The 24,401-nt window shown below is 48.8% G+C and overlaps 1 protein-coding gene across 6 annotated transcripts in view; it reads left to right on the top strand.

Annotated features, from left to right (window-relative positions):
* HELZ2 (helicase with zinc finger 2) overlaps positions 1–24,401 on the top strand; it is an 83,001-nt gene that overhangs the window by 28,612 nt on the left and 29,988 nt on the right. For 4 of the 6 annotated variants that reach the window (XM_061630916.1, XM_061630921.1, XM_061630918.1 and 1 more), the window contains exons 2-8: positions 5,723–6,815; positions 7,546–7,729; positions 17,117–17,224; positions 17,624–18,147; positions 19,797–20,435; positions 21,078–21,864; positions 22,294–22,369. In XM_061630916.1, the coding sequence (XP_061486900.1) occupies positions 5,818–6,815; positions 7,546–7,729; positions 17,117–17,224; positions 17,624–18,147; positions 19,797–20,435; positions 21,078–21,864; positions 22,294–22,369 (3,316 nt within the window). In that variant the 5' untranslated portion in view covers positions 5,723–5,817. Of the gene's footprint in view, positions 1–3,840; positions 4,057–4,082; positions 4,138–5,722; positions 6,816–7,545; positions 7,730–17,116; positions 17,225–17,623; positions 18,148–19,796; positions 20,436–21,077; positions 21,865–22,293; positions 22,370–24,401 lie in introns of those variants that run through there. The other 2 variants (XM_061630920.1, XM_061630919.1) reach the window with 2 other exon arrangements.

The following is a 24,401-nucleotide window of genomic DNA, read 5'->3' as shown; positions in this document are numbered from 1 at the left end:
GTACCAGCATTCCTTCTGAGCTGCTTGGAAAGACTTTAGGATGGAATCCATAATTAGCGAAGAACGGGGTTTGTTGAGTGCTGGAGTGCAGGGAATTGTTGTAGGCGAACTCTGCAAAATGCAAATATGATACCCAGTCAGTCTGTTGATAGGACACATAACTTCGTAAATATCTTTCCAAAACGGCGTTCAAGCGTTCCGTCTGCCCATCTGTCTGGGGGTGATGGGCGGAGGAGAGTTTTAATTCCGTCTGCAACTGTTTCCACATTGCTCTCCAAAATTTGGCTGTGAACTGAGTTCCTCAGTCTGAGACTACGCTGTTTGGCAATCCATGCAGCTTACTTTCCCTGGGTCCATCTCCACGCCTTCCGCTGAGATTCGATATCCAAGGAAGTCTAGAGACTTGAGGTCAAATCCACATTTCTCTAATTTAGCATACAGGTGATTTTCTCTCAGTCTCTTCAACACCGTCTTCACATGCTGGTCGTGGTCTTCCTGGTTCTTTGAGAACACCAGGATATCATCTAAGTAACAGATTACATACGTGTCCAACAAGTCTCTAAACACGTCGTTCATGAATTTTTGAAAAATTCCTGGACTTCCACAAAGCCCGAACGGCATGACCAGGTATTCATACTGTCCGTAAGCGGTCAAGAATCCTGTTTTCCATTCATCTCCCTCCTTCATTCTGATCAGATTGTACGCTCCTCTCAAATCCAACTTCGTGAAGATTTTTGCAGAGCGCAGTCGGTCCAGCAACTCTGAGATCAGGGAAGCGGGTAGCTGTTGGGGACGGTGATCTGGTTCAATGCGCGATAGTCGTTACAGGGTCTGAGTTCCCCCCCCTCTTTTTCACAAACAATAGTGGCGCTCCAGCAGGGGATTGTGAGGGGCGTATGAATCCTCGCCTCAGGTTTTTATCCAGGAATTCCTTCAGGGCCTCCCTCTCATTCTCTGTGAGAGAGTAGATTCTCCCTGATGGGATGCTGGCTCCTGGCACTAGATCAATCGCACAGTCGTAAGGGCGGTGGGGGGGTAAAGTCTCTGCCTCTTTTTCATCAAACACATCTTTGAATTCTTCATACTTTGGCGGCAGGGTCACTTGCTCGATCTCTTGCACTGCCCCCGCTAAGGTGTTCTTGATTCCTTCAGGTTGACAGTTCTCCTGGCAATACTGTGAGGTGAACCACACCACCGCCTCCTTCCAACTTATTTTGGGTTCATGCTTTGCTAGCCAGGGCATTCCCAGAATCACCTCAAAGTTCGAGAGATCTGACACGTATAGCGAAATGAACTCTTCGTGCCCAGGGATTTGAAGTTTCACTTCCTCCGTGGCTTGTGTCACCCCTCCTGACTTCAGGGGTCTCCCATCGATAGTCTCCACAGCTAGGGGAGCGTCCAGTTTCCACCGGGAAATTCCATGACGCTTGACTAACTTTGCATCAATAAAATTTGTGGAGGCTCCACTGTCAATTAAGGCAGTGGAATTAAACACCACTCCTCTGGAAGTTGTAACCCGAATAGGCAAGACCAACACCCCCTTTGAGGGAGGTTGGATCGTTGGGGGGCCTTTATACAACGCTGCCCCCAGTCCACCGGCCTGCACGTGGACTGGGTGTTCTAGTTTCCCGACGGCTCGGCTTTCCCCCCTTTCAGTCCACGGTCTCTGGCCACATGGCCCGGCTTTGAACAATAAAAGCATAAACGTTCCCGGCGTCGTCTTTCCTTTTCTTCTTCCGACAGTCTTGGCCTAGCCCCTCCCTGTCCCTCAGTTGCATTACCTGCCATCCCTGTAGTGGGAAGGGTCTTGTTGCGGGATGCCGAGGCTGAGTATCTCGGGACCTCCTGCTTCCTTTCCAGGCGCCTTCCTTCCATCCGGTGATCTATCTGTAGGCATAGCCGGATGAGCCCTGGTAGGTCAGCGGGGGGGGAGGTCCTGGCCAACTCATCCAGGATTTCAGCATTTAATCCACTCCGGTACATAAACATCAGGGCGGCGTCATTGTAACCAGTTTCCTGGGACAGAATTTTAAAAGCGTTAGTGTACTCGGAAACAGTCCCTTTAGCTTGCTTCAGAGCGCCTAGTTGCCGCGCTACTGTTTCAGTACCTTTGCGGGTCTTGAAACATCTCGGTCATCTCCTGTATAAATCCTCTGTACCTTCCTAAGACAGTATCCTTTCTCACGAGATACCGAGTCACCCATTTTGCAGCTTCTCCCTCCAGGAGGCTAATCACGAAAGCTACTTTAGCCCCATCGTCTGGAAATTCCGTGTGCCTGACATCCAGATATAACTCACATTGAGCCACGAAGGTTGCCAAGTGATCACTTTGTCCCGTGTATTTTGGGGGCAATCCAATGGGAACCTTTACTACGGCAGCTGGAGGGGCTGTTCGCATCTTGTCTATCGTGGCCTTCAAGGTTTGATTATCCGTCTTCAGCGCCTTGACTGCTGCTAGCAGGGCTTGAACATCCGTCTGCAAATCAGCTACCTTAGTCCTCAGGAGTTCCACTTCTTCCGTCTCAGAAGTGGGGTTCATCCCCCCCGCTGCTCCCTTTGACATCTTGTCCCAGTCAAGTGAAGAGAGCGTTGAGGGTGATTTAGGTGGCTCTGTCAAGCTGTCAGGCCCAGGATGTGACTCAGGAACCAGACCAACGATTGTAGTTAATTTGTGTTTTATTAGGGTAATGTCCAAACAAAGACTGCGTTTTCTCATGAATCAATACAGGGATACAGGTCCTGCGGCATTGGGAGAAAGTTGACGGAGCAAGGGACTTCTTCCCGCCTGTTCTTTAAGAAGGGGCCAAACGGGCGCGCAATCTTTCGCTCCTCCTTAACTGCCCCTCAGGTACTGCCCGCCTTCCCCCCCTTCTCTCCTGTCTTTTCAGCTGTCTGCGTGTGCGCGGTGAGGGGGGAAGCATCACCCCCTCCTCTTCTGAAGTTTCCGATTCCAGGATGGGGGATAGGGGATAGGGGAGGGGCTGATGGTAAACTGCCTCCCCGCTTTTCGGCTGTGAGCAGCCCTCCCTCTTCCCCCTCTTGCTCTGAGCCTGAAAGAGGGGGAGGCGTGAGAATGTCCAGGGAGGGCTCAGGCTCCCCGTTGCTAAGCGACCTTATCACTGGCAGTTCCTCTGTTTCGTCTTTGCTCCAAAGGGGGGAAGTTCCTCCCCCTTCCCTCTGCCATCCATCCGAATACTCTTCTCCCAACTCTCCGGGATCCAGCTCCCCGGGATTGGGACCCCAGCTCTGCCTTCCGACAGGTTCTGAGAAACCTCTGGAAACCTGCCAGGCTTTCAGGTAAGGAAGCTCTGGAAGAGGATTTCCAATCACAGCAATCATTCCTGAGCAGTGGCATAATTTTAGACTTGGCAAGACAGTATCTAAAAATGGCATCACATACGCTCTGTGCTGCCAACGCCATAAAGACAGCATGGGATAGCTGCCTGCAGATGCATTTGTAGCCCCTAGCGAAGGTGGCTTCCCCTCCCTTGTCCGGCCGTGCTCAAAACTTTCATTAACTTCATATTTATTTATTTTATTTCAAAGAACTGCTGCCCTTGATGTTGCAATCAAAGTGGCTTACAGAAAAGCAGTAACGCTGGAAGAAGAGCCTGGTTGCTGGATCAGGCCAAAACGGAGCCCATCGAGTCCAGCCTTCTGTTCTCACAGTGGTCAACCACTTGCCCCAGTGGGAAGCCACAAGCAGGATTTTTATTTATCAAATTTATATCGTACCCTTCCTCCCGGAAAGAGCCTGAACACAACAGCCCTCTCCCCACTTGTGCTGTCTGGCAGCTGGTATGCAGAGGCAGAGCAATATGCAGCAACATGCTAAAGCCGGCCGACAGTGGAGCAGCACATGGGAAAAACAGCATCAGGAGCACCAATGAGTCAACAGCAGCCTTGCACAGAGAAATATTGCAGGCTGTTCCACACCCATTTGGATCCATGCAAGAAAAATCTTCACCCGTATTTATTTTGCACATACAGCAAACAGAAAGAGACCATTGGCTTCCACTGACAATCTAAATAATCCACCGATCCTGACTTAAACATGTATGTTAACATAAGCAGTCCAAATACGTATCCAGATGAGCGAGTCGATTATAAGATAAACGTTCAAACGTAGGAAGGGCGGTGAGTTCTTTCTGACCACTGAGTAGTGGATTTGGTGGGTATTTATATGCTTGACATCTCAGTCTCTTTGTGACTTTTAAGGACTTGCAGGGTCCTCTTTCATGGACTATCTGCTAATCCCCACGCTGCAGGGATATCATTTAAAAGTGCAGGAACATGTTTCCAAAACTGAGTCAAGAGGAACAATCATTTCTGACCAGACAAAAGACACCAGAGGACATCACACTTCCATGCACCAGGCAGCTGCTGCGGGGCCCCTGGATGGCGAAAGGGCAGCAGCCATACCTGAAGGGCAATCAGTAATATATTATTTTTCTAAAGGGCAGGGATGGAGTCCTCACCGGTGGTGGGTGTGGCTCCATGTCAGCAGGGCAGTGGAATCCCCTCTGGGTTTTAGTCCAAACATTCAAGGACGTGCCCAAGGTGCAAAGCATCTGGAATACAGCTCCTTGAAAGTACTGACTAAATCCTGGAGCGGATTCCACTGCCCCACTGACATGGAGCCACCAGCCGCCACTGATCCTAATAGCATCTGAGGAGTTTGTGTCTGTATGTGCGTGCTCAGGTTCCTCATCCTGGTCTAATCCAACCAATGGGAGCTCTCCTGTGGCTCTAAGTCAGGGGTGGGGGCCCTTTTTTGGGTTGAGGGCCACATCCCCTCATGGACAATGTTCTGGAGGGCCGCATACTAATGGCAGTTAGTGTGGCCAGACATACACCACTCTTAGTCCAGGCAAGCACAGGGTATCATCACAGTTCAAGGATGCTTTTCCAGCTTGGTAAAATCACTGGAGGGTGCACAGCAGGGCCAGTGAGGGGTAGGGAGCTCCGTGGCCTGGGTGAGCCCTGAGGACCAAATAGGGAAGGCCAGAGGGTTGCATTTGACCGCTGGGCCTGAGGTTCCTCACCTCTGCTATGTGCGGAGCTCCTTCCCCAGCCCTGCTCTCTGAGAAAGCCTTTTAGCTGGGGATGCACGCTTTGAACTTGGGTACCTTCAGCATGCAGACTGTGAGCTCTGCCACCATCTTGCCAGCAAACAGCCTGGCCTTTCTCTCTCTGCTCTGAGCGACTGCAAGGGCCCCCCCCCAATGCATTTGGTATTAGAATGAAGGAGTTCCAAGTGAGCTCTCACTTCTGTGCTGCCGCAATAGAGTTGCTGGATGAGTGCCAAAGTGTATAACTTCCAGAGAGAGAGAGAGACAGAGAGAGAGAGACAGAGAGAGAGAGACAGAGAGAGAGAGAGAGTTGGGGCAATTTGAGAAACCGCTGGGATTCTCTGAAGTTAGTCTGCTTGCTTTGATGTGCCCTTGGCAGGCATGGAGGGATGGTTTTTCCCCCTGTTGTTTTAGCCATAGGGGAAGGACCATAGCTCAGTGGCAGAGCATCTTCTTTGCATGAAGGAGGTCAGGTTCAATCTCCGGCATCTCCAGGTAGAACTAGAGGAGTCCTCTATCTGAAATCCTGGGCAGCCGCTGCCAGTCAGTGTCAACAGTACTGAGCTAAGTGGACCGGCGGTCTGATTTGTTGTAAGGCACGTTCTTATGTTCCACTTGTTGACTTTTTTTTTTATGCTTGTAATCTTTAGGAGTCGGAAGTCGCCCTTGCTCAGCATCCATCGCTGTCTCAATCCACATCTCGGGGATTTTGTTGTTGACTGAGTTGATTGGCCTTTTTGAGAAGATGCCCCGGCTGAACAGGGCTCTCCCTACGCTGCTGGACGGCCTCCAGGAACAGGTAACCCTGTACCTGGCCTGCTCGAAATGCAGCCAACAGGAGAACGAAAGCACCTACAGTCTGAAAGAGGTGGAGCACCATTGCATGATGGAGATCCTCCTAGCCAAGCGCAAAGGGAAACGGGGGAAGCCGTGGCGGAAGGTGAACAGGAGGCCGAGCTTCCCAAACCCAACGCATTATGACATCTGCAGGTACTATGTGCCTGGCCTGGGGTGCACCAAGCACAGGAACCGCTGCACCTTTGCTTGGAGCAAGGAGGAGGCGATCGTGTGGACATTTGAGAGAGCAAACAGCATGGAAAGGAGTGTCCTAAAAATGCTCGTGCAGTGGGCTCAAACTGGCAGCATTGCTAATGGCCTTTCCAAGCCTCCAAATCCCAGTGTCTCTGAAGAAATCTGGAGCGAGTTTGGGGGCCACTTCCAGGAGATCTGCAGGCTCTGTTTTTATCGGACCCCTCAAAGGATCTGCCCTAAGGACTCTGCTCAGACTTGCGAGACGCACTGGAGCGCCCTCTTGGTCCACGTGATCTCTGGCGGCAAGATGAAGGAGCAGTACACAGAAATCCGGCCCTGCCCGGGAGGCATAAAGAAATTCAGTTACTGCAGATACGTGTCTGCCGGCAAACTGTGCAGGCACACAGTCCACCGGTGCAACTATGCACACAGCGACGTGGAGCTGGCCGTCTGGGAGGCGGAGCGGAGCCACGCCTTAGCGCGCACAGACCTTCTATGCCCATCGGTGGACCACAGGCCGGGGGAAGCAGCCTCTCAGCCTAAGGTCCAGTTCTACTGCAGAGTGTGCCTGGTGACCTGTGACTCTCAGGAGAGTTTTGAGAACCACTGTTCCTCTGTGGAGCACCTGCAGCTGATCCCCACGGACACTTTGATTGAGTGGTCTCACCGGGCCCCTCCGTACGGCCTAAAGGCTTTTGCACTTTGCAACCAGTAAGCAGGACAGTTTCTGTCACTCAGATGCGTTTCAGTTTTGGAAGGTCAGGGTTTTGCCCAGAAAAACAGTCCACATATCAGTTCCCGTTACTGCATGCATAGTGGAAGTTCTGATCGCCATCCTCTTTCACGTCACTGAAATGCTGTTATCTGCACCAGCTGTAGTCATGTTTCACTTGCATTGTTTGGTAGAGCACCTTTTACGTGGATATGTGCTATATCTCTCTTTGGACCCATCTGTACCATCCATTTAAAGCAAGAGCATACCACTTTCAACAGTCATGGCTTCCCCCCTCCAAAGAATCCTGGGAACTGTAGTCTGTTAAGGGTGCTGAGAGTTCTTAGGAAACCTCTGTTCCCTTCACAGAGCTCCAGTCCCCAGAGTGGTTTAACAGTCAGTTGCTGTTCCTACCCTGGGAATTGTAGCTCTAGGAGCGGTTCAGGGGTCTCCTGACGACTCTCAGCATCCTTAACAAACTACAATTCCCAGGATTATTTTGGGGGAAGCCATGCCCGTTTCAAGTGGTATAAGTGTATAGTGTGGACGAGGCCTTTCTCAAAACCATGTTTCCCAACACAAGAACAAGAAACAGAACCTTGAGTGCAGCTATGCAGATTGAGCTGAGGAGAAGATTTATCTCCCTATCCCAGCGGCGTCCCTGAGCGCCCCCAGACACTTTATCCCATGTGAATAAATGGCTGTCTCTGGGTTGGTTTCTCCCTGCAGAGCTGATGTCTGTGAATATGGTGAGGACTGCATCAAGGCTCATTCCTCCGAGGAGCTGGAAGAGTGGATCCAGAGGGCAAAGGTTTCAGAGAAGAACAAGAGGTCTGCCAAGCAGGATGGCCTCCTGTCTTATCAGGACCGGCTTGTTGCTGAATACCAAGAAAGCCACAATGAAGTCTTAATTGTAAGTTGCTGGCCACTAAGAGAAACAGCAGGCCGGGTGGGGGCCGTTTGCTTACGGGAAGGCTCACGATTTTATTTTATTTTATTATTTATTTATTTATTTATTATTTCAATTTATATACTGCCCTTAGCGAAATAGCTCTCAGGGCGGTGAACAAACAAAATAAAATACAATATATCATAATAAAAATACAAAAACATATACAAACAAACAACAAAAAGCACAGCAAAAACAAAATAAATACTACAAAAATTAAAATACAGATTAAAAGATTAAAAAAGTTAAGAAGATTAAAATGCCTGGGAGCATAAAAAGGTCTTTACCTGGTGCCGAAAAGATGGAAGTGTAGGCGCCAGGCGTACCTCTTCGGGGAGGCTGTTCCACAACTCAGGGGCCACCACAGAAAAGGCCCTAGATCTCGTAACCACCCTCCGGGCTTCCCGATGGGTTGGTACCCGGAGGAGGGCCTTAGATTTTGAATGAAGTGAACGGGTAGGTTCATAGCAAGAGAGGCGTTCCACAAGGTATTGAGGTCCCACGCCGTGTAAGGCTTTATAGGTCAAAACCAGCACCTTGAATCTCGCCCGGAAGCAAATAGGAAGCCAGTGCAGACGCGCCAGGACAGGTGTTATATGCGAAGACCGACTGGTCCTCCTCAATAATCTGGCAGCTGCGTTCTGCACCAGCTGAAGCTTCCGAACTGTCTTCAAGGGCAGCCCTACGTAGAGCACATTACAGTAATCCAATCTTGAAGTTACCAGAGCGTGGACAACGGAGGCGAGGTTGTCCCTGTTCAGATAGGGGCGTAGTTGGGCTACCAGACGAAGATGGTAAAACACATTCCGTGCCACCGAGGCCACTTGGGCCTCGAGAGACAAGGAAGAGTCGAGAAGAACCCCCAAACTACGTACCTGTTCTTTCAGGGGGAGTGTAACCCCATCCAGAACAGGGTAAGCATCCACCATCTGAGCAGGGAAGGCGTTCACCAACAATGTCTCGGTCTTGTCTGGATTGAGTCTCAGTTTATTAGCTCTCATCCAGTCCATTATCGCGGTCAGGCAACGGTTCAGCACATCAACAGACTCACCTGAGGAAGATGAAAAGGAGAAATAGAGCTGCGTGTCATCAGTGTACTGATGGCAACGCACTCCAAAACTCCTGATGACCGCACCCAGCGGCTGAATGTAGATGTTGAAAAGCATGGGGGACAAGACTGATCCCTGGGGGACTCCACAATGGAGAGTCCATGGTGTCGAGTGATGTTCCCCAAGCACTACCTTCTGGTGATGATCCGCGAAGTAGGAGCGGAACCACTGCCAAGCAGTGCCCCCGACACCCAACTCCGCGAGTCTCCCCAGAAGGATACCATGGTCGACGGTATCAAACGCCGCTGAGAGATCAAGGAGAATCAACAGAGTCACACTCCCCCTGTCCCTCTCCCGACAAAGGTCATCATACAGGGCAACCAAGGCTGTTTTGGTGCCAAAACCGGGCCTGAAACCGGATTGAAACGGATCTAGATAATCGGTTTCATCCAAGAGCGCCTGGAGTTGGCTGGCAACCACCCGCTCCAAAACCTTGCCCAAAAAAGGGACATTTGCCACCGGTCTATAGTTATTCAGATTATCTGGGTCCAAGGAGGGTTTCTTTAAAAGAGGTCTCACTACTGCCTCCTTGAGGCTACCAGGGACTACTCCCTCCCTCAAGGAGGCGTTAACCACTTCCTTGGCCCAACCAGTGGTCCCAGCCCTGCTAGCTTTCACTAGCCAAGATGGGCAAGGATCCAGAACAGACGTGGTTGCCCGAACCATTCCAAGCACCTTGTCCACTTCCTCGAGCTGCACCAACTGAAACTCATCCAATAAAGAAGGACAAGGCCGTGCTCCGGACACTTCAATGGATTCATCTGTCACAACATCAGAGTCAAGGTCCCTGCGGATACATGCGATCTTATCTTGAAAGTGTCCAGCAATTTCGTTGCAGCGGGTCTCCGTTTCCATAGTATCTGTTTCCATAGTATCGTGGGGGCCAGAGTGTAAGAGCCCTCGCACGACTTTAAAAAGCTCCGCTGGGCGGCATAAAGATGATCTAATAGAGGCAGCAAAATAGAGCTTCTTTGCTGTCCTTACCGCTTTTGTATACAACTTATTGGTGGCACTTACCAAAGCATAGTTGTATCCACTGGGAGTGTTCCTCCATCTGCACTCCAGCCTCCTCCTCTCTTGTTTCATCGCTCTCAGCTCCGGAATATACCACGGAGCGGTATGAGCTCTACACCGGAGGGGGCGCGCGGGAGCGATCATGTCAATAGCCCGGGTCATTTCCGTATTCCACAGTGCGACCAGGGCCTCGACAGGAGCACCGGTCCTGTCAGCTGGAAAATCTCCCAGAGCCCTCTGAAAACCTACGGGATCCATCCGGCTCCGGGAGCGGATCAACTTAATAGATCCTCCACCTTTGCAGAGGGAAAGAGCCGCTGTGAGTCTAAATCTCAACAAGCGGTGATCAACAAGCGCCCCCTCCGGTGTAGAGCTCATACCGCTCCGTGGTATACTCCGGAGCTGAGAACGATGAAACAAGAGAGGAGGAGGCTGGAGTGCAGATGGAGGAAAACTCCCAGTGGATACAACTATGCTTTGGTAAGTGCCACCAATAAGTTGTATACAAAAGCGGTAAGGACAGCAAAGATCACAGTGCTATTAAATTAAACATACATGTAACTGGCCAATTGCCAAGAAAATCCAACACGGTCACATTTGACTTCAAAAGAGGAAACTTCACAAAAATGAGGGGATTGGTAAAAAGAAAGCTGAAAAACAAAGTCCAGAGGGTCACATCACTCGAAAATGCTTGGAAGTTGTTTAAAAACACTATATTAGAAGCTCAACTGGAGTGCATACCACAGACCAGAAAAGGTACCGCCAGGGCCAAGAAGATGCCAGCATGGTTAACGAGCAAAGTCAAGGAAGCTCTTAGAGGCAAAAAGTCTTCCTTCAAAAAATGGAAGTCTTGTCCAAATGAAGAAAATAAAAAAGAACACAAACTCTGGCAAAAGAAATGCAAGAAGACAATAAGGGATGCTAAAAAAGAATTTGAGGAGCACATTGCTAAGAACATAAAAACCAACAACAAAAAATTCTATAAATACATTCAAAGCAGGAGACCATCTAGGGAGACAATTGGACCCTTGGATGATAAGGGAGTCAAAGGTGTACTAAAGAACGATAAGGAGATTGCAGAGAAGCTAAATGAATTCTTTGCATCTGTCTTCACAGTGGAAGATATAGGGCAGATCCCTGAACCTGAACTAACATTTGCAGGAAGGGATTCTGAGGAACTGAGACAAATAGTGGTAACGAGAGAGGAAGTTCTAAGCTTAATGGACAATATAAAAACTGACAAATCACCGGGCCCGGATGGCATCCACCCAAGAGTTCTCAAAGAACTCAAATGTGAAATTGCTGATCTGCTAACTAAAATATGTAACTTGTCCCTTGGGTCCTCCTCCGTGCCTGAGGACTGGAAAGTGGCAAATGTAACGCCAATCTTCAAAAAGGGATCCAGAGGGGATCCCGGAAATTACAGGCCAGTTAGCTTAACTTCTGTCCCTGGAAAACTGGTAGAAAGTATTATTAAAGCTAGATTAACTAAGCACATAGAAGAACAAGCCTTGCTGAAGCAGAGCCAGCATGGCTTCTGCAAGGGAAAGTCCTGTCTCAGTAACCTATTAGAATTCTTTGAGAGTGTCAACAAGCATATAGATAGAGGTGATCCAGTGGACATAGTGTACTTAGACTTTCAAAAAGCGTTTGACAAGGTACCTCACCAAAGGCTTCTGAGGAAGCTTAGCAGTCATGGAATAAGAGGAGAGGTCCTCTTGTGGATAAGAAATTGGTTAAGAAGCAGAAAGCAGAGAGTAGGAATAAACGGACAGTTCTCCCAGTGGAGGGCTGTAGAAAGTGGAGTCCCTCAAGGATCGGTATTGGGACCTGTACTTTTCAACTTGTTCATTAATGACCTAGAATTAGGAGTGAGCAGTGAAGTGGCCAAGTTTGCTGATGACACTAAATTGTTCAGGGTTGTTAAAACAAAAAGGGATTGCGAAGAGCTCCAAAAAGACCTCTCCAAACTGAGTGAATGGGCGGAAAAACGGCAAATGCAATTCAATATAAACAAGTGTAAAATTATGCATATTGGAGCAAAAAATCTGAATTTCACATATACGCTCATGGGGTCTGAACTGGCGGTGACCGACCAGGAGAGAGACCTCGGGGTTGTAGGGGACAGCACGATGAAAATGTCGACCCAGTGTGCGGCAGCTGTGAAAAAGGCAAATTCCATGCTAGCGATAATTAGGAAAGGTATTGAAAATAAAACAGCCGATATCATAATGCCATTGTATAAATCTATGGTGCGGCCGCATTTGGAATTCTGTGTACAGTTCTGGTCGCCTCATCTCAAAAAGGATATTCTAGAGTTGGAAAAGGTTCAGAAGAGGGCAACCAGAATGATCAAGGGGATGGAGCGACTCCCTTACGAGGAAAGGTTGCAGCATTTGGGGCTTTTTAGTTTAGAGAAAAGGCGGGTCAGAGGAGACATGATAGAAGTGTATAAAATTATGCATGGCATTGAGAAAGTGGATAGAGAAAAGTTCTTCTCCCTCTCTCATAATACTAGAACTCGTGGACATTCAAAGAAGCTGAATGTTGGAAGATTCAGGACAGACAAAAGGAAGTACTTCTTTACTCAGCGCATAGTTAAACTATGGAATTTACTCCCACAAGATGCAGTAATGGCCACCAGCTTGGATGGCTTTAAAAGAAGATTAGACAAATTCATGGAGGACAGGGCTATCAATGGCTACTAGCCATGATGGCTGTGCTGTGCCACCCTAGTCAGAGGCAGCATGCTTCTGAAAACCAGTTGCCGGAAGCCTCAGGAGGGGAGAGTGTTCTTGCACTCGGGTCCTGCTTGCGGGCTTCCCCCAGGCACCTGGTTGGCCACTGTGAGAACAGGATGCTGGACTAGATGGGCCACTGGCCTGATCCAGCAGGCTCTTCTTATGTTCTTATGTCCATGACAATGGGGTAGATGAAAAACACCCCACCACCAGATCACCATCTCCATGTCCAGTGGCGAAGATCAGATCAAGAGTATGTCCCGACACATGCGTTGGGCCAGTAGAAAATTGAGACAGCCCCATTGTTGTCATGGAGGCAATGAAGTCCTGAGCTGCGCCAGATAAGACAGCCTCGGCATGGACGTTGAAATCCCCCAGTACCAAAAGTCTAGGGGATCTCAACAGCACCTCCGAGACTATCTCTGTCAGCTCAGCTAAGGAAGCTGTTGGGCAGCAAGGTGGACGGTACACCAACAGTATTCCTAGTCTGTCTCCCTGGCCCAATACAAGGTGGAGACATTCCAGACCAGTTGCCGTCTGGACAGGGTGCTTGGTGAGAGGAAAAGAACTCCTATAGACCACGGCGACCCCCCCTCCCCGGCCCTCAGATCTACCACAGTGCTGAACCAAATACCCAGGTGGACAAAGCTGGGAAAGAGCAACTCCTCCCTGATCAGCCACCCAGGTCTCGGTTATACATGCCAGGTCGGCACCCTCCTCCAGGATTAAATCATGGACAAGTGAGGATTTATTATGTACCGACCTGGCATTCAAAAGCAGCACTTGGAGATCCGAGAGCTGGCTGATAGGACAACCAGCAATCCTGTGGATATGAGGAGAACCGGAACAAGGCACAGACACAATTTGTCTGGGACGAGTTCCCCTTACCTGGCCTGTTCTCCTCCTAACACCATACCTCCCATTACCCGTCACTACGTTAATTGGGGCCCCCGAAAGCCCCCCCACGAAGGATGGAATCTTTTCTCCCAGGCACATGTTAAAAATACACAAATCCACACAGACAAGCAAACATACAAAACATTCACCCCACATTTAACCCACACACACACACCAACAAACAACATTAAAAAATTTTACTGTTTATTTTAGTTTTAAATGTGTGTATGCCACTTTTCCAGAAAAGGCTTGTCCAGAGCAGCTTACAACCATAAAATAACTACAAACATGTAACAGGCAGGCAATGTTTTAATGTGCAATTTTATTATGTATAATTGTTTTTAAACTGCTGATTTTATTTATGTTTCGAAAATTATGTTAACTTGTTTTTAATATTAGAATCATAGAATAGCAGAGTTAGAAGAGGCTTATAAGGCCATCAACTCCCTGCTCAATGCAGGAAAGCTTTTGCTGTAGTTGATTATTTGCTTTAAATGTGGGTTATACATATTTTAGTAAGAAAGCAAAAGAAAAACAACCAAGTGACTCTACCTGACTCAGCATCAGAATAAACTTACTGCAGAAAATTAAATAGTATGTGAACGAGATCGAAAACAATGACTTCCCTGTGCATGTGCAAAATTCAAATCAGGAACAGGACTGGATCCAACTAATTTAAGTTCCATGTATCAAACTCTTAAGCATGGGTGCCAATTCAAAGGTGAGAGTGCCGTGGATAAAGTAACTATTTTTCATCTATTAAAGCTGGATTACCCCCGCTACCCAAGCCTATTGGCTTCTATTTCATTTATGTGCCAACATGGGGATTTAGGATGTGTTTGGCATAAAGCATTGCTCTGTACAGTCTAATATGTGAAAGTTAGTGTTTTTGGCTCCTTTGGTCTTTGCTGTATGGCCCTCCAGGATAATGCAGTTTTGGCCAAGATAATTTGATTGAGATATTTAAAATATAAATATATAAAGTTAGTATTTTGTATACTGTACCTATCAATTAGTAATTTTCTTCATTTTACAAGTCTGTCACAAAGCTGGAACAGATTCAGAAACCAATATTGTAGCCCAGCAACTAAAGAAACAATTAAAAATTCCTGCTGCCCGCATGAAGCTGACTAGTCTTGCCTGCAAGGCACACAGGGCCAAATCTGAATGTCAGTGTTTTATTTTGCTCTCTGAACTCAATGGTAGAACTACTACAGAAATAAAAGCTCCAGGAGTCTAATGGGAAGAGGCATGCATAAAGGCACATCAATTACTCCTCACTCACTTGGAGTGCTACAGGGACTCCAAAAAACCTGAAGAGTTTTTTGTGCTCATTTGAATGTCAGCATTCAGAACACACTCAGAATTTTACAGAACTATTACAATAATAGCTCAGTTAACAAAGTAGATGCGTTCCTGGACATTACTTCTTAACAGAAACAGAAACAGTTCAACATATTTCGCAAACATTTTATTCAAAGTGATCAATACGCATGCCTGAAATGAAACAACCAAGGTCAGATAAGCCTTGCATGTAGACCACTTGAAGGCTTCTTCCAAAATGATTCCAGGGGTGCCTGCCTTGCCTTTTTTCATTTATCATCTAGCATCTTGCTATAGCGGTCTAAAGCTTTGAGCACAGTTCTCCTCTCCTTACACTCAAGCAGGCAGGCAAGGGGCAGCCACCCCCACCACCCTGTGCTTGATCTCTCTCTTTCTGCCATCCTCCCCTACACTTGAGCCAACGCGTCTGCAGTAAACAGTGCTTCCAGGGCACCCAAAGCACTGCTTACTGCAGAGATACCTGTGCCACCTGGCAAGAAGTGCCATTCCAGCCAGGTGTTAGAGAGCTGCCTGCAGCAGCCGCAATCCAATAGACAAGGAGGCACATTCTGACTATTCTGAGGTGCTACTGTACAGGGAACACTTGGGCGACTGCAAAGCACCTGAAGTGTTTGCACAAGCTTACAGAAATTCAGCTGTTTTATGTTACAGAAAGCAAACTTGAACTACACAAAAACTAATTGTAAGTGACAGTCTACTAATTTAATTGAATTAGTATTCACTTAAGATTCATCATAAACCTAATTACCTGAAGTTCTTCAGTTTTATGAGCTTGTTCTTGTTTGATACTAGTTCTCATGCTCTCCTTCATCTAATCAAGTATTGAATATAAGCCATCAAATTCCTCATCCAGCTCAGCAATTACATTGGAAGAATTGGATTTTATTAGTTTTTTTAATGAATATATTAGATTGTCCTTTGTAATCTGCTCGGAGGCCTTCTGTTGAGCAAGCAATGTATAATTTTTAAATAACATAACATATATAAATGAATGTTATGGAGAACCAAAAAAGATAAAATGCATTCCAAACTTACATAACATAATATTCCAGCCTCTTTCTTTCTCTTAAGGTCTCCCACCTCAGAGGCCTGAGGGGTGGACACACCAAGAGGGCCTGCGACTGAGATCGCACTGTGTAAGCAGAGTGACAGGAGTGCAGGTGGCCCATCCGATAGTTCGCTTAAGATGAGCTGCCTGCCAGAACTGACTCAAAGGTCCATCTAGCTCTGCATTTTATTTCTGCCAGTGGCCAGTGACGCTGATTTTAGGAGCCTTGCAAACATGGAACAAAGGCAGCAAAGTTGCTGCAAAGCAGACTGTAGCCCAAACTCAATCAACTTGGAACAGGTCCCACTCCCTGCAGAAGCATCACAGTGTGCAGTGTACTTTTAATAAAAAGTAACTAGGACTTCTAGAAGAATAGACATGACAACGGTTTTTGCTATCACAGAGCAACCCCAACCCCCTTTGCACTGGCCTGTGGGGGGTGATAGACAGGGCAGAGGTCCCAAACTGGCATGTGGGTGGAAGTTGCACCAGTGGTATCTCTGCCGACAGCAGCCAGCAAAGAGTCCTAAAATGGGGTTTTCTGGCGGCAAGGAGGGAGCTGGGCTGAGATAGCCTGAGACCCATTGGATCCCAATCCAGCCCCGATGCCATCACATGATAGCATTGGACCCAATCCGGGCCTGATTATTGTGCTAGCTCCAGGCTGACACAGCAGTCTGCCTTCCCCTCCATCTTCTGTCTCGGCCATTGCATGCAGCAAGGCTACAGATGCAGTGGTGGCCCCATAGCTTTGTAAAGTCTCTCCAAGCTGGGGGGGGGGGAAGATTAGGATTGCACTCTTAAGAGTCCCATGCTGCATTAAAGACTGTGGAGTGTTTAAGATTATAATTGTTTTTTACGGTGTCACAGGATTCCTTGTTGTTTGTTGTTGCAACAAACAACCATGGCTGTTCTTCTGAAGCTTAGATGGCTCCCCCAAATCTGATCAATGCTTAAACTGAACTGAAAGTTTTGAATTGTCAAGAGTTTTGAGTGTGTGTGTGTGTGGAGGGGGTGCCCAAATGGACCTCCACTGTCAAAACCTGAAAGTCGTCCCAAAACTGATGCTGAACACAATTGAATGCACAGATGGACAGTTCAGTGCAAAGTATTTTTTTTTTTAACTGGAAACTGGAAAAAGGGAACGATCCCCACCTGCCATCCCATTTGCCACTGACCTTGTTGCTTCTTTTGTCAGATTTCTGAGGAAGTGGATGGTGTGAAGGTTACCTGCCCGCAATCACTGCGTGTGCAGTCAGAGGACAAGAAGATGCAGTATCGATGGGTTTTCACTGTTCATTCCCAGGTAAGCCTAAACTCTAGAGATGGGTAAGCAGGGTCTCACAGCCTCATTTTTGGACCACGTAGCCCAGCATAGCCTCTCTTAGCTAGAAACACCCTTGCAAGGTTTTTCTCAACCCTATGACTGGAGACCCTTTTCCCTAGAGAGGCCATGCATTGAATCTGGAACCTTCTGCTTGCAAAACAGTTACTCCACCAGCAAGCTGCAGCCTCTCCCTGCATTTTTCTTTTTTTTTAGATGTAAGCACAAGGGAGGTGGGATTTGAACCCACGGCACAGCGGGGAGCAAGCTGTAGGCAATTACTCTGAGTAACCCACTCTGCCACAGCATTTGGAAAGGGGAGGGGAAAGCTGGACCTAGCCATAAAAGACATGAAATATGTTTGCTGTCTTCCAATTTCAGAAGCCACTGATGCACGTGGCCCTGCTGAAGCGACTTCCTGGTGCCACCTTTTACCTAGCAGGGAAGGGGCACTCGCGGGGTCTCACTTACGCCTCGGGAGAAAGATTCAAGACCCAGCAGGCATCTCCGCTGGCAACTCAGGTGGACGTGTGCATGGAGTGCCACACTTTCGGCGTCTACGACCAGTGGCTGGTGTTTGACTTTGGCAGCCGCCCTGTGTTGGTCCAGAAGTTCCAGGCCAGGGTTGGTCAAAGGGAGTCCCCCTGGCATGTCAGTCCGGCTCTGGAGCAAAGCAGTTGCTTTGTGGACTTTGAGCGCTGGCACAGTGGCAACCGGGTCGTAGTGCCCAGTGTGGACCGTACCAGCAAGGAGTTGGAGCTGCTGGCCAAGTACAAGGCCCCGTCGCTGTCCCTGAATTTCCGGCGGGGTGCCGAGGGCAAGCCCATTGCACGCTTGAACTACCGTGAGCAAATGCACAACTTCCTGTTCAGAGAGGAAGAGGCACAGCAAGCCTTGATCGCCAAGTGAGTGGTGGTGCAGTTGCTAAAGTGAGACCAGAGTGGCCTTAGCCACATGGCTGAATCTTAGCCTCAGGTTTTCCATATGTATTCTGGGGATAATAATACTGGCCTATCTTACGGGTGTGGCTGTTGTAAGGATATAATGTATGCAACAAACACTACAGCACTATATAAATGCTAAGCCTCGTTGTTCTTTAAGTAAGTAGTGGGTTCTGGTCCAGGCAGGGAGATGTCTTATGCAGCCTACGTCAGGAGTGGCCAGCTTCTGTTTTTAGGGAGATGCTGTGCTGTCCAAGCTGTAGTCCTGGCGTTGGGGACTGGAAGCATATTTTGTCAACTATCCCAACCTTCTTAGGTGTGGCCAGTCTCTGGAACAGCCTTCCCCAACCTGGTGCTCTCAGGCTGATTTGGACTATAGTTCCCATCAGCCAGAGCTTGGAAAAGTTACTTTTTTGAACTACAACTCCTATCAGCCCAATCCAGTGGCCATGCTGGCTGGGGCTGATGGGAGTTGTAGTTCAAAAAAAGTAATTTTTCCAAGCTGTGCCATCAGCCCAGCAAGCGCAGGCACCAGGTTGGGGAAAACAGCTCTGTAACATTGGCATTGCCTAGCAGGCTGCACATTTATACAGCACATGTGTTTGCCTGCCATAAGAAGACAGCAAAGCAAAGCAGAAATCGCAAAACCCATAAAACATTCAGCCACAAAATGGAAGTGGGGGCACTCAGGCCTGGGAGCTGAATGCGGCCTTGCATGCATCTTGTGTGGCCTCTGGGACTATTCCTCAGCTCACAACCCTTAGTGGTCCTGCTCCTCACCCTCTCAAGCTGTTCTTGAACTACTTCTCGCTTCCTTAGAAGGAGAACGGAGGGGTGTGTGTGTAGAAATATATCTTTTTGCATAGCTGGAATGTCACTTATTGTAAAGTTACATCCATTGCTCCTCCCACTTTTGCCTCTGGCTCCACCCACCACTGGCATGTGGCCTCTGGAAGGTTGCCCATGAAGGAATGTTGCCCTCCGGTGAAAAAGTTTTCCCACCCCTGCCATAAAACTCTAAAATAAAATGTTGAACCATAAAACAACAGGACAAAATTAAATGAAACCTAAAACAGTCAGATCACAAACAGCAAAAAATCTGCAGCAGGTCAAATGCACATCTAAACAGAATTGTCTTGTCCTACCTCCTAAATGTGCAAATGCAGATGAGTTGGATTTCACGAGGAGCCGGGGTGCCACCAGTGAAAAGCCCTGTCCTGCATTCCAAACACACGTGCCTCACGTGGTGTGGGACACAAAGCCCCCCCCCCCCCGAGCCAGTCCTTTCGAGGTCCTGGTCCCAAAGATGTAAGTCTTTAAACGATGGCTGAAAGCCGCCTTCCAGAAGTTGTTGGGCTACAACTCCCATCGTCCCTTACCATTGGCCATGCTGGCAGGGACTGATGGGAGTTGGAGCCCAAAAACCTGTGCAAGGCACCAGGTTGGGCAAGGCTGGCATACAGGGTTACCACATTGCATTACAGTGGGTGGTGATCTCTAATCGTAGGAGATTTAAAGTGGATGCACGTCCCTTTGTCTACCTTGCTTTCTCACCTTCTGTCTCTCTCTTCCCCCCAAATCTACCCTTTGATTGCCCCCCTGTTTTGATCCAGGCTGAACTTGCAAGTTATTGTCTCCCTTCAGCAGATGATGGAGACCCTTTCCATGGGGATGAGGTTTGCTCTCCCGGGGATGCTATATGCTCATGTCCCCACCCCTTACTCCCTCACCCCAGACTCCAACGAAGGGTATCTGCTCTACCGCTCTGTCAAAACCGCTTTCCTGGCTTTGGACCCGCCAGCTAACAACCGCGTCTTTGAGGTCTCCGTCGAGACAAAGGCCACCACCGAGAAGAGCATCTGGCTTCTCCTACCGCAGCGCTGCTGTGTTGAGCTGGGCCTTGAAAAGGACTCATCCCTCAAGGTGGAGGTCCAGTTCCAGATTGACCAGCTCCAATTCCGCCATTGGCACCATGCCGTAGACAAGCTGTGGGACGTGCGGCTGGTCCTTCCTGACGTGGCCGCGTGCTCTATCCCAAGACCCCCCGGGCAGGTGCTGCTGCAGAGAGGGAACCAGAAGCAGAACCAAGCCATCTCCTTCATCACTGGGCAGGTGGCCGGGGTCCGGCAGGTGCCGCCTCTCTTGATCTATGGGCCTTTTGGGACTGGGAAGACCTTCACCTTGGCCATGGCCACCTTGGAGATAATCAAACAGCCAAAGACGCGTGTCCTGATCTGCACCCATACTAACAGGTAAGCCAGATTGTTGAAGGATTAGGAAGCTACCCAACACTGCTGCAAACTGTTGGTCCAACCAGTACTGTCAGCAACAAGGGATGAGAAACCTTCCAAATTCTGTTGGACTCCCAGTTCCCATCATCCCAAGCCAGAATGACCAGTGCCCAGGAATGATGGGAATTGTAGTCCCCAACATCTGGAGGGCCACAGGTCCCCCATCCTGCATCTGTACTGTCTGATAGTGGCTCTCGAGGGTTTCACGCAGGGGACATTCCTGGCCGTACCTAACAATGACCTGGGACCTTCTGCACGCTAAGCCAAATGCTTCATTACAGAGCAATCGCTGCCAGTCAGTGCAGACAGTACTGAACTAGATAGATAATAGGAGAGCACCTGTCAACTCTTATGGAAACTGATCAGGAATATACTCGTGTGTGTGTGTGTTTCTGTGTTTGTTATTGGAGTAAATATAAAGCCAGATGGCCTGGGAACCATATGTAAGCCGCCATGGGTTTCTATCATGAAAAGAAAGGCAGGGTATAAATGTAATTAATAAATAGATAATAAATAAATAAGAATCTCTGCTGTTTTTCCTGCAAAAGGCTTGCATGGCTGCCCCGCTGGATATTTTTGCTGTAAGCCTATCTTCTTTTCCAGTGCCGCCGATATCTATATTCGCGAGTATTTCCACGATTATGTGACATCTGGGCACCCCGAGGCTGTCCCATTAAGGGTGAAATACTTTGGCCATGTTGTCAAAACGACTGATCCCATCACGCAACTCTATTGCTGCTTTTCCCCAAGCCGGGATGCCTTCCGCTTCCCCACGAAGGAAGAGCTAGATCAGCACCAGATCATTATCACCACCTGCATGCTCTCCCAGGAGCTTGGGCTGGCCCCTGGCTATTTCAGCCACATCCTGATTGACGAGGCTGCCCAGATGCTGGAGTGCGAAACCTTGGTCCCCCTCTCCCTGGCTACGTCTGAGACCCGCATCATCCTGGCGGGGGACCACATGCAGACCACCCCGAAGGTCTTCTGCCTGCAGGGAGGGGAGCAGTCGGCCGACCACACGCTGCTGAATCGCCTCTTCCAGTACTACCAGAAGGAGAAGCATGAGGTGGCCCTGAAGAGTAGGATCATCTTCAGCGAGAACTACCGCTCCACTGCCAGCATCATTGACTTTGTCTCGAGGCATTTCTATACCGGCAAGGGAGACGCCATCCGTGCCGGGGGCAACATCCCTCCCCATCCAGACTTCCACCCGCTTATGTTCTGCCATGTGGCTGGCTCTGCCGAGCGGGATGCATCAATGACTTCCTGGTACAACACCTCGGAGGTTGGGCAGGTCGTTGAGAAGGTACAAGAGATGGTCCAGAGGTGGCCAGGTGAATGGGGGGAGCAAGACTTCGAGAGGATCTGCGTGGTCTCCTATGGGATACAGGTAAGTAATGAGGGGTCCATGTGGGTGGGATAATGCCCACAGGTTCTATGAGAGGAAGGGCGATGCTTAAATAGGATGATGATGTGCAAGAGCTTGGGTCATCGTTTTCAAAGGACTGTCTCCCCCCCTCATTTCGGAGGCAGCATGGCTCTGAATGATAGTTGCTGGGAATCACAAGAGGGGAGAGCGCTGTTGCTATTTTATTACGTGATTGGTTTAGGAATCTTTTACAATAAATAAATACAGCAAAGCTAACAAACGCATACACACACACACAGACCAATCAAGCACAGCTCCATACTGGTAAAAGACTGCACTCCCATTGAATTTCTGCCCCTTGTGCAGATGCCTCGCTTCAGGAAAGGCCACCCGCCCTGCTAAAGACGTTTGCCTGTTGGTCAGCTGACTGGCTCCTCTTGTTTTCACCAGGTGATGGCAATAAGGCAGGAACTGAGGAAGAAGCGCCTGGGGCAGGTGGTGGTGGAGAACTACGAGAACCTGCCAGGTTGGTATCTGTCCAGGTGTCAGGTGTGCTTGCGGCCAACGGAGGGAGCCCACACTAGTGCTGGCCTGAGAGGTTTCAGCAGCTGATGGGAAATGTTGAAAAGGCCCATAGCCCTTGTCAAGTAGCCGCTCGTCTGTCGTGGATAAGGCCTGTAGCCCAGTGGTAGAGCACCTGCTTGGTGTGCAGAAGGTCCCAGGTCCAATCCCCAGCATCTCCAGATAGGGCTGGAATTGTACATATACACACACACTCTGCTGAAACCCTGGAGAGCTGCTGCCAGTCAGTGTAGACAGTACTGAGCTAGATAGACCAGTGGTCCAACTCTGTAATAAGGCAGGTTCCTAGTTCCTAGCTCCATTCACCCTGAAAAAGGCCAAAAGGCTTATTAGGACTATGGGAAGCTGCCTTCTACCAGGTGAGACTCCTCACCTGTCTTCAGCCCAGCATTGCCTCCCCCTTGACCATCTGCAGCTCTTCAGGGTCTTCATGCAAAGAAGAGGGTGACTGCCCACTTGCATTGGCTGCCTGTATGTTTCCAAGCTCTGTTCAAGGTGCTGGCTTTAACCTATAAAGCCTTACACGGCTTGGGACCACAATACCTGACGGAACGCCTCTCCTGACACAAACCCACCCGTACACTACGCTCAACATCCAAGGCCCTCCTCGGGGTGCCTCCTCCAAGGGAAGCTGGGAGTCTGGCAACAAGGGAGAGGGCTTTCTCAGTGGTGGCCCCCAAATTATGGAATGACCTCACTGATGCGGTGCACCTGGCGCCAACACTGTTATCTTTTCGACGCCAGGTCAAGACTTTCCTCTTCTCCCAGGCATCGTAGCATGTGTTTTTAAATGGCTTTTTAAAAATGTGTTTTTAAAATTTGTATATTTGTTTTTAATGTTTTTAATTGTTGTAAACCGCCCAGAGAGCTTCGGCTATGGGGCGGTATATAAATGCAATAAATAATAATAATAATAATAATAATTCTAAGCTGGAGATGCCAGGAAGAACAGTAGCAAAAGGATACCTGGCAAATTACAGTTCTCGCTCTGTGGTTCTCACAACTTTGGCCCCATCTGCACTATACAGTTAAAGCAAAGCACTGTGATATCACTGTATGACAGTCGTTGTTGTTATGTGCCTTCAAATCGTTTTCGACTATGGTGATCCTATGAATCAGCGACCTCCGCATCTATCATGACTCGTGTTGCATTTTGGATACTCTGTTCATAGGGTTTTCATGGTAAGAGGTATTCAGAGGTGGTTTACCATTGCCTGCCTCTGAGTTTGGATGCATCTTAGTCTGGTGTCTCAGCTTTGACCATTCCGCCTTGGGTGCCCCTGCTAGTAGTCTAGCCTCTTGGTCTAGACTCCTGACGGCATTGCTCTAGCTCAGCCTTTCCCAACCAGTGTGCCTCCAGATGTTGTTGGACCACAACTCCCATCAGCCTCAGCCAGCAATGGCTGAGGCTGATGGGAGTTGTGGTCCAACAACATCTGGAGGCACACTGGTTGGGAAAGGCTGCTCTAGCTTCTTCGACACTGAAACCCCCTCACCACGTCAAGGCGTGCATCCTAGAGGGGGATAACAGTCATGGCTTCCCCCAAAGAATCCTAGGAACTTTAGTTCATAAAGGGTGCTGAGAGTTGTTAGGAGACCCTTGTTCCCCTCTCAGAGATGAAGTTCCCAGAGTTCCCTGGGAAGACAGATTGTTAAATCACTCCAGAAATTACAGCTCTGAGGGGAATTGGGGGGTCTCCTAACAACTCTCATTACCCTTTACAAACTACAGTTCCCAGGATTTTTGGGGGCGAAGCAATGCCTGTTATAAAGTGGTATGATACTACTTTAAACGTATAGTGCAGATGTAGCCTTAGTTGAATACTCTCTGGGAAATTCAGCGAGAGCATCCTTGTCGAGCTGATCGCTGCGCCAACCCCTGTGCACGCCATTCCCCAAAGAGTAACGCTACCCTGCATTGATGCTTGAACTGTTTTGGAGGAGGAAAGAGGAACCTCCCCCTCCTTCCTTCTAAT

This window comes from Rhineura floridana, chromosome 6, assembly GCF_030035675.1.
Source record: "Rhineura floridana isolate rRhiFlo1 chromosome 6, rRhiFlo1.hap2, whole genome shotgun sequence".
Lineage (NCBI taxonomy): Eukaryota > Metazoa > Chordata > Lepidosauria > Squamata > Rhineuridae > Rhineura > Rhineura floridana.
This window is presented reverse-complemented; position numbering and strand designations above follow the sequence as displayed.